The 12,189-nt window shown below is 40.1% G+C and overlaps 1 protein-coding gene across 2 annotated transcripts in view; it reads left to right on the top strand.

The window, feature by feature from the left end:
- Positions 1-12,189, top strand: part of SORCS2 (sortilin related VPS10 domain containing receptor 2) — a 1,187,504-nt gene that overhangs the window by 915,733 nt on the left and 259,582 nt on the right. For both annotated transcript variants that reach the window (XM_089691582.1, XM_089691581.1), the window contains exon 8: positions 11,059-11,148. In XM_089691582.1, coding sequence (XP_089547708.1) covers positions 11,059-11,148 — 90 coding nt within the window. The remainder of the gene's footprint in view (positions 1-11,058; positions 11,149-12,189) is intronic.

Here is a 12,189-nt window from a genome sequence, read left to right as displayed (position 1 = left end):
CTACACACACACACTTATGTGAATATCAAGAACTCAGTCTCAATATTAAACCCTTAAAACATTAATTTTTATTTCCTGTGGTAGGTTTACCGAAGATCCAGGCATGTTCATGCTATTTTAGTTTTTTCTTTCCATTGAATCCTGCGGGAAAGAAGATTTAAAAGGATTGTTTAAAAAAACAGAAGCACTTAGAATGCAGCAAAAAAAATACAAAATCTCATATAGTACTGCAAGACATCTACTCTCAATCATGTGGCATTTTTACTGGGTTTTTTTTCAGTTTTTTGGTGGACAACAGTCTTGGTCTGGGTTAGGGGTCTTCAAACGTTCTATACAAAGGGCCAGTTTACTGTCCTTGAAACTTTATGGGGAGCAAGACTGTGACTACCAGGAGTAGAATATGTCCTGGTGTCAGTGGCAGTAAACAATGCCCTATCTTTGGAATTAGGGGGAGGAATAATGCCCAGTCATTGGTGCCTGTGGCAGGAAGAGTACCCCATCTCTGGTGGCAGTGGGAGGAATATAGACCCATCATTGGTATTAGTGGAAGGAATAGTGTTCCAGCATTGTTATTAGTGGTAGGAACAATGCTCCATCATTGGTGTCAGTGGGAGGAATAGTGCACCATTGTTGGTGTCAGAGGCAGGAATAGCGCCCCATCATTGGTATCAGAGGGAGGAATAGTGCCCCATCATTGGTATTAGTGAGAGGAATATTGCCCCATTGTTGGTGTCAAGTTGGAGGAATAGTTCCCCATCATTGGTATTAGGGAGAGGAATAGTGCCCCATTGTTGGTGTCAGTTGGAGGAATAGTTCCCCATCATTGGTATTAGTGAGAGGAATAGTGCCCCATTGTTGGTGTAAGTGGAAGGAATAGTGCCCCATTGTTGGTGTCAGTGGGAGGAATAGTGCCCCATCATTGTTATTAGTGAGATGAATAGTGCCCCATTGTTGGTGTCAGTGGGAGGAATAGTGCCCCATTGTTAGTTTCAGTGGCAGGAACTATACCCACTGTTGCCGACATTGAGGTAAATAATGCCCCAAGGGCAGATACAAGCAAGCACAGGGCCACATCCATCCCCAGGGCCGCAGTTTGGAGACCACTGCTCTAGGTGATGTTGGAGAGAAATTATCTCTTTCCCGTTTCCAGTGACAACAGGACAAAAAATGAAAGGAAGTAATGGGAGACTCCCCAATGATGATAGAGACAACTAATAAAAACTTGACAGAGTTCTAACCCTACACTGCTTTCTAAACACTAGACTTTGTGCTTTGCATCACTTAAATAGAAGCTGACATGTCTTGAATTGTGGGTGGTTTTCACAAGATGCACTTAGTTCTACCAAATACATACTGCACTTGAAGATTTTAAACCGAAAAATGTGGACAGTATTTATTCCAAGTCAGCCATCATATAGGAATGTCTATGTGTACAGCGTAGACGTGTGCACATAATTGTCCTGTAGACAAGCGTTTGACATATTGTGCAAGATTACATACAGTCTTATTCTTTATCTATTTAGTGTTAAAGTGGTCATAGTAGACTGCTGACACTTCTTCAATACCAGTATACAGGGTTTTCTGCCAATTCTCTGCCGCTTGAGCCTGCTATGTTTGGTGAGTCTCATTATAGGGCAGCTATTATTATTATTATTATACAGTATTTATAAAGCGCCAATAGTTCGCTCAGCGCTGTACATTACAAAGGGAGACAGAACATGTGACAGAACAATACCAATACAATGCAAAACATGAGGGGATCGAGGGCCCTGCTCTTTCGAGTTTACAATCTAGGAATAGAGACAAAACTTACAACAGCTGTGCCTGCAATGTAAAACCACATAGGTAACGCATTATTATTCATGAATGACATCTTGTGATACATTTGTAAGACAGTCATCATATGGATCAAATTCCAAATCAGATGGTTACCGCTGGATGCGCGGTAATACGGTAGCTTCGGCTACATACAGTATACAGTATATATATATACAGCCCGCTGGATGCGCGGTAATACGGTAGCTTCGGCTACATACAGTATACAGTATATATACAACCCGCTGGATGTGCGGTAATACGGTAGCTTCGGCTACATACAGTATACAGTATATATACAGCCCGCTGGATGTGCAGTAATGTACATACAGTATACCGTGCTGAGCCAAGCTGGCTCAAAACAAATGTCCCTATGACAGATTAATCTGTCAGCCCGCTGGATGTGCGGTATATACAGTATACTGAGCCAAGCTGTTTCAAAATGTGCCAGTACGTCCCTACGGTAATCAGACCGCCGGATGTGTGTATATACAGTAGCTGAGGCTACATACAGTATACGCTGGGCCAATCACGTCGAACGATGTATTCTACTAATGAATACAAAGCCTGCTCGGATTGGCTGAGGTTGTGACATCATCAGCCCACCTCTCTGACTCAGCCAATCCGAGCAGGCTTTGTATTCATTAGTAGAATACATCGCTCGCCGTGATTGGCCCAGTGCATACTGTATGTAGCCGCAGCTACCGTACATACACGCATCCAATGGGCTGATTACAGTAGGGAAGTACCGGTACGTTTTGAAACCGCTTGGCTCAGCGCAGTACACTGTATATACCACACACAGCGGGCTGACAGATTAATCTGTCATAGGGACATTTGTTTTGAGCCAGCTTGGCTCAGAGCAGTATACTGTATGTACAGTATTACCACACATCCAGCCAGCTTGACCCAAACAAACTCAAGGTTCACATTTTATACCCGGCGTATAAGACGACCCCCAATTTTTGGGGTATATTTTTAGGTATAAAAAGTAGTCTTATATGCCAGAAATTACTGTATATTCCCAAATTACTCATTATACACTACACACGGCCATCTCTGTCCAAGCCATGCAGTATAAAGAAATTAAGCAATTAAAAAAGAAAACACTATTTCTCTCCCTCTTTCTCTCTCTCTCTATAATATTTGCAGGTCTTGCATCCACCAGCAGATCATGACCATTTCACAGTGGGAGTAAGTTTTTTTTTTCCTGTATAGAATGTTGACCTTTTGCATGGCATTCTCCACCTGGAAGTAAGAAATATCATATGTAATATTTATTATTTTCCTTTACAAAGGATCTTTAGAAGAGGAATCCCCAAAGAGGGACAAATATTGAGGAGAGGTGCAGAAGAGACTACCATAGAATAATTATTTTTAATCCAATTGATATGGTAAATAGAGAAATGAGTTGAAGGGTGGTTAAGGTTTTGACTTACATAAGGAAAGGTTGCCAGATGCCATAGGGGATCTCCAACTCCAAACTTGCTAGTGAAAAAAATCTCTTGATAAGGGTCAAGTTGCACTCAAGCTGTTAGGGGAACTTCAGAGCTTATAACCTCATTGTGGTCTGCCTTGTGCATAGATAAGGTAATGAGGTTAAAAACCCCTCAGAAAAGAGCATAGCAAAGGCACCCACTGGAAAGGATTGTAATCTTCTAAATTGAAGAATCCACTGAAAAGGACATGTGGGTAAGTTCACAGAATTTTCTTAAAGTGTCACTAAACCGACAACAGTAAAATCAGTCTGTACATGCAGTAAGGAATACTTGTTATAGTCACTATGGAACCTAAGGGGTTAATCCTACGCATTGTGTAAAAATGCTGTTTGATCCTGTCTTCTATGATCCTCCTTTTCTTCCAGTGCCCCCCTCTCCTGATAAGACATATAGTGTGGAGTCACTCTGTACATGCTCAGTTTGGTGTGTATTGCTAGAGAGCTAAAACAGATGCCACTATGCATAAACACATGCACATAGATAGAACCTAAACTAATAAATAGGGATATATATATACTGACCACAAGGGCCAATACGCCTTTGTAACATATAGGGTATATCCCTCAGATGTCAACCGGTCTACAGGTCCACAGTAGATTCCACCTCAAGCGCTGTTATCCAAAGACCACCTCCAGCCGCTGTATAATGGTGGTAATATGCCACCAGATGATGCTCAGAGACATAAACAGAGACCTCCCATAGTGTGATACAGTAATGTTTATTGAAAAAAATATATAAAAAAAAATATATAAAATGCCCAATACCCTATATGTTACAAAGTCGTATTGGCCCTTGTGGTCAGTGCGGGGAGGTGAGGAGGCACTCAGACCATTATAGGATTGTGGCACCATTGGCACTCTCACGGCTCCTAAAGGCTCACAGTTTTTGTTTGAAGTGGACTGTATACTATTCACTTTATCACTTGTTGCAGTGTGTCATCTTTTTGCATGGTTTTGTGTACAACCACCACAAGCATATAGTCACGTTTTTTCCTATTGGGGGATATACAAGGGGTTTTTTATCCTTGTATGCATGATTATCTGTGTAACATCGGAGAGTATATATATCCCTATTTATTAGTTTAGGTTCTATCTATGTACATGTGTTTATGCATAGTGGCATCTGTTTTAGCGCTACACCAATTTTCTTATTTTTACTTGTGTACATTTTGGTTAAAAGGAGGGTGTTGGCAGCTTAGTGTTTCATTCATCTGAAGCGCAGGAGGTTTTAATATATTTTGTTTCTATTGCTAGAGAGGTTTTTTTTTTTCTTGGGAGAATGCATGTGATCAGCACAGGGCCAATCAGCACTGTCCAGACAGAGGTCAGGGGTTCTGCATCCTCCTAGAACAGAAAGAAAATTCCTCCTACAAGCTTTAACCAGTGCTCTGCTGAACAAATAAAGTCATAAGACTGCTCTAACTGCTGATGAGAAAAGGTATTTAGCAGTTTATATTTACTAAAATAATTGCATTTCCATGTTGTGTGTACTGTGGGAGACCAGGTATAGTGAATGCAGGGTCCTGGGTTTAGTAACACTTTAATAGTACACTACAAGACACTGTATTAAAAAAAACCCAACACCAGGAAAATTAAAATTCCTCCCTTACAATGGGGCTGAACCCTCACTACAATGGCTCCATGCTGGTTTATGTCTTTGGGACGGCCAAAGCAGTTTTACTTATATAGCAGGGTTAATTTATAACTGTAGTCCAAGAAATGGATTTTACTAGTAAGTCAAAAATCCTGTTCTTAACATAAATCTTGTCAGTGAGAACTAATTAGTTTACAAGAGTAAAATGTTTGTTAGTACTGATCATATACAGAGCTGTGAAAAAGTATTTGCCCCCTTCCTGATTTTTTTTTTGCATATTTATCACACTTAAATGATTCAAATTATCAAACAAATGTTAATAATACACAGATAATCTGAGTAAATACAATGCAGTTTTTAAATGATGACTTCATTTATTACCATGATTTACCCCCCTTCCTGACCAGGCCATTTTTTTCGATAGGGCGCTGCCTTACTTTAACTGACAATTGCGCGGTCATGTAATGCTGCACCCAAATTAAATTTATGTCCTTTTTTCCCACACATAGAGCTTTCTTTTGGTGGTATTTGATTGCCTCTGCTGATTTTATTTTTTGTGCTATAAATAAAAAAACAATTTTGAAAAAAAAAAAACAGTATTTATGACTTTTTGCTATAAAACATGTCCAGTAGAAAAATTAAAAAAAATCTAATTTCATCATAAATTTAGGCCAAAATGTATTCTGCTACATGTCTTTGCTAAAAAAAACCTCCCAGTACATGAAACATTAGTGTGTTTACATGAAAGTTATAGCATCTACAAAAGGGGGTGTATATATAGTGGAATTTTTAAAAATTGTGTTAATACCAGTAACTGCGCCGATCAGCAACTTATAGCAGGACTGTGAGACTGTGGCGGGCATTCTGACACTGGGGGGGGAACTGACTAACTGCCACTGACATCCCCAGTGACACTAATAGTTATCAGTGCTAATAAAAAGCTATGATACTGGGCAGGAAGGGGTTAACATCTGGGGCGATCAAAGGGTTATGCTGTTTTACCAAGTGTGTTGTGTGTGTTTTACTACAAAAACAAGCTGCTTTGTATTGCTCTGCTGTGCAGAGCAATACAAAGCAGACTGTTTGTGCTGACGGGAGAGATCTGTGTTGTTTACACACAGACCTCTCCCCTTTCACTGTTCCTCAGCAATCGCCGGGTGCCAGCAGGGAGCTGGTAATCGACAGCTGTAGCCGCCAATGGTGACGTGGGAAGGACGGCCTGCGTGTGTCCCCTAACCAGAAATGCTAAATCATGTATATATGATTTTGTGCAACCCTGCCACCCTGTAGCAATAGTTCTGTTATAGGGCAGTCGGCAAGCGGTTAAGAGAAAAAAGCTGTCCAAACCTCTCTGATTTATTTGCAAAATTTTATAAGAAAGACACTTTTTTTCCCAAATTTTTGGACTTTTTCATTTACATAGCAAAAAAAATAAAATTCCCAGTGGTGAATAAATACCACCAAAATAAAGTTTTATCTGTCTCAAAAAATGCTAAAAAATTCATATGGGTAAAGTGTTGCATGACCGTGCAATTGTCATTCAAAGTGTGATAGCACTAAAAGCTGAACATTGGCCTGGACTGGAAGGGGGTGAAAGTGTCCGGACTTGAAGTGGTTAACAGTCTCTAGACTGGCCCGCAACATGTGCTCTGCCTATCACTAATAGGACACACTTGCCACTTACTACTGCATGTAGTACTGCCACGCCATCATCCCTTTTCATACCTGTAAAATTTAAAGACCCGGTTTGACTCAAACGTCCCTCGAGAATTAAGCTGTCAGCATGTAGTGAAAGACTCCCTGTGGGTAAGAACTGAAATCCAGCAAGGAGTCTTCAAATGAGTTTCGATGGCAATATATCCCAGGATTCAAGGCTTCCTGATGATAAATGTCAAGTCTTTACCACACTCTGACTGCATTGCAATGTGCACTTTTCGAGCCTTGTTTCAGGTAAGTACATGTTCTGCTTTCCCTGTCAATAGGTAAGCAGCAACCTTCAAAAATGTCAAGATATATCATAAAATGTGTTTGTCCCATAAATCTGCTTAATCCAGTTAATTTTCCGTAAGGCACCCATCCACTTTGCTGTTACTTCTTGAGTTGCTAGGTTCTGTCAAAATAAAGAATTTAAATCAAAAGTGTTACCAGCAGCAGATAAGAGTAATTCATTTTGCTTGATAGCTGCGCCACCGATATGAGCCTGGACAGTGATGGATGGTTAAATGGCTGCTACTCTTTATAGAGTGCAAAATGTGAAGATATGATGTGGGCATGAGTGATTAATAAAAGCAGAAGGAAAACATAGCTTCTGCTGTTAGATGGGAATTTTCAGTTGCTGGGCCCTATGAGCACTTAACCCTTCTAGGAGCAGCAAGGTGCTGCAGTGAGTAGCAAAATGGCCTTCTTGTGCTGGGTCCTAAATTTGTATTCAAAACAGGGTTACCATCCTAATAGTAAGATGGCAGCCCTGTTTGGATGATAAGTCCTCATCTCTGCCAAATCTGTAATTTCTTTTTTTGCGCATGCCTTGTGCATTAAACAAAATGTTTGTGTAGGTGTATTGCAGTTTGGTTTCAGAATTCCAGAACCTGCAGAGAAGACAATTGACTTTCACTCAGATTACCCCCCAGCTGGAAGACCCAGCCTCCAGTATATACATTATAAAATCACAAATCATATATCACAAAGCAGCACCCATACTCCTTAAAGTGTATCTAAACCCAAACACTGGAATTTAATATATCACAGCTAACTAATGCTTAGATCCTCAAATGCAGTGGCTGCATCCATTACCTTTTTGTAGTTTTTTTTTCTTAGAAACGTTATTTTCACCTAGTAAAACACTTCCTGTCTTAAGGTGGATACGCTCAATCTTCCATTGTATCTAAGGAGGAAAAACATAGCCGCCCTTGTTAGATGTTAAAAAGGTATTAAACCAAAATTGTTTGCAGCTTACCAATCATTAAAAATGTGAGACACGCATTACTTTTCTTTTTTGAGCTTTTTCCTCTCTATTTTCTCCTGATAAGCTGACCAGTAACACACTTCCTGTATTGGAGTGCCCCCACTCTGGATGAAGGAGCACAAGGGGCACCTTTGGACAGCAGCATTTTCAGCCTAGGAAGGAGGGGGGGTATTAGATGTACTAGCATACACTAAGAAATTAAAGCCAAATTCCAGCTCATACTTTATCAGCAATTACAGCAAACATTTGTTTGTCCTTTTGGCATAAAGGTTTACATAAATAAAAGCTGATCAGTGTAAGCACCCCTGCCAGTGTTAAATTATTTTCCTCATCTCTATAAGTGATTCATTCTGCTGGGGAGCTTGTTCTTTTGGAAAACAGAAAACTTACTGGCCACACTAGCAGATGAAAATAGAAGAAAAAAAAGCTAAAAAAGAAAATGAATGCATCCATCACATCTAAGAATTGGTAAGCTGCAATATATAAAATGTTTGCTTTTGGGCTTAATACCACTTACATTTTATTAGTAGAAGGCAGAATTTTTTTTACCTTAATGGATTCTCCCATAAATATTTACCTGAGCCTGGTCTAAATCCAGCTCTATGCCCAAGAACAGTAGCGCTGTACTCTCTCTCCTCGCTGGACACAGAGGCAGCAGTGGGCACCATTGGCTTATGCTGCTGCCAATCAAATCCGCTGAGGAGGGAGCTGGGGGCAGGCTGATCCACACTCTGTGTGTCGATAGATGCACACATTCCAGCTTTGGAAGTCGACTTGCTATAGGGCACTCAGGAAGGAGAGGGAGAGCTGACGGGTGACCCCAGAAGAGGTAATTCAAGACCATTGCACAGAGCAGTAATTATATGTTTGTTATTTTTTTTTTTTAAATGGAGCTTTAGAACCACTTGAAATCCTAATTGCAGCTAATACCTTTTTTTTTCTTTTAATAAAAAGGTTTTTACTATATAGATAAAAAATGACCATTATAAGCACCTCACCAACTGTAGATTTTGCTGGGGAGCTTGGTCTTTTAAAGAAAGTTGAAAAATAACAGATCTACTGGCAGGATCAACAGGTAATAAAACTTTGTTACAGGGATGTGTAAATGCTAGTGACAGACTGCATCATATATGTCATTTTTTTTTATTTAGCCTTTAGTTTCACTTTAAATGTCTTTTTTCTTATTGCTGAAAGAAAATGTATATGGGTCCCATGGCCTACTTAGAAAGTGAGCTTAGGAGAAAGGGGTAAATGGTGCAAAATGGAGTAGGTTTTGCAGGAGTTGGGCCCAAACACCCTGCAAACTTAAATAGGTTGTATAGGCAAGTAGCTGTAAGGTTGGTCAGACAACGCAGAAAGGAAACAGGCAGAGTAATAGCGATTAAGTGGAGGGAAGGGTTTTGAGAAAGATATGGGTAGGGAGGGAAAGGGGAACAACTGGGGATGGATCCAGGTTGTTCAAGGCCCTTGTATAAATGTGCCATACGAGTTGAGTCTATCATAGGACCAGAAATGAGCAGTTAAAGTCATTAGGGAGGTAGTATTCTGTCCAAGGGGTCCAAACGGGTTTACATTTATGCACTGAATTATTTAGGATCATGGCCTTTTTTCATTCAGTAGGAACATGTCATTTTTGTTTTATCTGCACAGTCTTAGGGGTGGAGGACCAGTACATTTTGGCAAGAATCTATTTAGCTGCAGTCAAGACAAATATTAAGAGGTGAAATTGTGCAGTTGTGTGGGTTACGGGTTCAATAAAGTCTCTTTAGGATTTTTGGGATCCTTGAACTTAGAAATGTGTAGACCAGTTGGTTTATGCTGGTCCAATATCTTCTAATTTTGGAGTATTCCCACAATATGTGGAAGAGGGTGCCTGGGGTTTGCAATCCTCTGAAACAAGAGCTGGGAAGAGTTGAAACAAACTTTGCCAGGTGATGTGGAACCATATACCAGCACATAAGCAGTTTGAGGTTAGCCTCCATGCCAAAGCATCGACAAAACAATTGGTAGTTTGGCTAAATTGTTCCAGTCCTTCTGATCCATGCTGTCTCCAAGGTCCTTCTCCCAATGTTCTTCATATGTAAAGGGACTAGGGGCCTGATCTTCAAAAGGAGAATTTTAGAGGTTTGTCTCTTTTACCCTTTGTATTGGGCATTCTGTTGGTAAGATCACCATACACAATTTCACTTTTATGCTGCGGCCATTAAAGGTGTCTCAGCCTTCTTCCAGGATTCTCTACCTATGTTACAATAGAGAGAGTGCACGTAGGGTGGTAAGAAGCCATACTCATACCTACAAATAGATTCCGGAGTGCCAGGACATTCTAATATGAAAATCCTGATGCTTATTGAACATGTCAATGATGCATCCCCCTGCCAGATCCTGTGCCTCTCTGTTGACTACCCTACACATTAAAAGGAATTTAGTTAAGAGGGAAGTGAGACAACTGTTAACATCTTCAGGAAGTATTGAAATGTGCATATTTAGAACCTCTGATTAATTGCAATGTATTTTAAAGTTGGTTTGCCAAGTTTCCAGAACAGAGATTGGAATTCCAGCTTTTAATGAGTTTTGGATAGAACCTGAAGGTTTTGTTATTGCTGTCCTTGTTCTAGGGCTCTGTATGAACACAGCCACAGGTCCTAATCTGATAAGTGTGCAGATTGGATGAGTGGCCCAAATACACACTGTCAGTATTTGGAGGCCGTACCCCTGCATCCACACGTCTGTCAAATTAGGACCTGAGGCTGTGTCCATACAGCTGCTGCATCCCCATAACATAACATTGGCTGCCTGCACATAGCAATAGCCACATTCAAAAAACAAATCACTGATGTACAGGTCACAGCATCCATGTGAACGAGCCTCAAGACCTAACTTACACACTGAACTTTATTTATTAACTCAATACAGTTTTATTGTTTAGAATTAGCAGGCATTTTGTACGTTATGCTGTGTTTGTGTCTTCAAATAATGATTTTAGTGTATTTTCACTGAAAATATATTTTTTTTTGGGGGGGGGGGGCTGTCAGGTAGCCTGTATGGGGCCCTGTGATTTAGACAATTTTATTCAGACTGTATGCAATAAGCTGTTATTATCAGAATTGTTTTTTTATCTTATAATAAAAAACCAACTGTATAGTAACATTGTTTTGGACTAATTCACTATACTCTCTTCTTTTGCAGACAACTGCAGGAAACCAGAGCAAGTATTATGTGTCATATCGCCGGAATGACTTTGTGCAGATGAAACTACCAAAATATGCACTTCCAAAGGTAAGTCAATTGGTTATTTCAGAGTGCAGCACCAAAGCTATGCAGTAACATTACTTCCATACTATAGATAAAATATTCAAAGCAACCATGATACTAGTTATTTACAGAAGTCATTAAAAGGAGGAATAGCTAACACCCAGTATAGGGCACACCTTGAAAAATGATGTGTCTTCCCATGCCAGAACAGTAGGTTTACACTATGAATCGCACTGCACATTCCTGTGCAATTTACATGTGATTTAGTACAGTGCGATTTGAGCCCATATATTTTTAATAGGCTAAAATTGCACTGCATTGCACCAGAAGTAGTGAATGCACTGCAACTGGATCACATGGTACTTTTGACCTGCGTTTGGAATGTTGTTAGATTGCAGTGTGTATTAAACATGTTGGAAATGTGCATATTCGTGGGCTTTCCACACTGCGTTCTAGTGTAAACCTAGCTTGCCTGCAGCAGATCGCATGGTACAAAAGTATCATGTGATCCTGTTGCAGTGCGCTTTCAAAGCTAGTGCATGCACTACTTTAGTGCGATGCAGTGCGATTTGTACCCATTATTGGGCTCAAATCGCAGCGCACTGAATTGCATTTGAATCGTAATTGTTCCTGTGCAATTCATAGTGAGACCCAGGTCTTATGGTGCTGAGCTTTTTTTCCTGCTGTAGACTGTCACAGCTACAGTATCTGAAAAGGAAATGGTATCCATTTTTGGGGGATTCTGACAGCACTGTCTGTAACAAGAATAATACAATCTGGCACCTTATGGGAGTTTACTATGCAGCAGTTAGCTTAGTATTTTATTGTTATCAGCAGAAGGACAGGTTCTGGAATATGCAATTGTGTTTTCTAAGGGGCAGTAAGATATTTTCAGCCTCTATAGTAGGTAGCATAATGCTAAGCAGAAAAACATTCTAGTACTGTGAAGTCTTGAGAACCATTACCTTACCATCCAGTGAAGTTTTAAAGGATCATGTAATCATCACGGAATGCATTAACGCATTTTGCACATCCGTGCTTACTCACAAGGCTCTATAAGTAAGC

This window comes from Staurois parvus, unplaced genomic scaffold (assembly GCF_062004578.1).
Source record: "Staurois parvus isolate SC_StPar_1 unplaced genomic scaffold, SC_StPar_1.0 ptg000564l, whole genome shotgun sequence".
NCBI lineage: Eukaryota > Metazoa > Chordata > Amphibia > Anura > Ranidae > Staurois > Staurois parvus.
The sequence above is the reverse complement of the archived record's forward strand: the minus strand, read 5'-3'. Positions and strand labels throughout refer to the sequence as shown.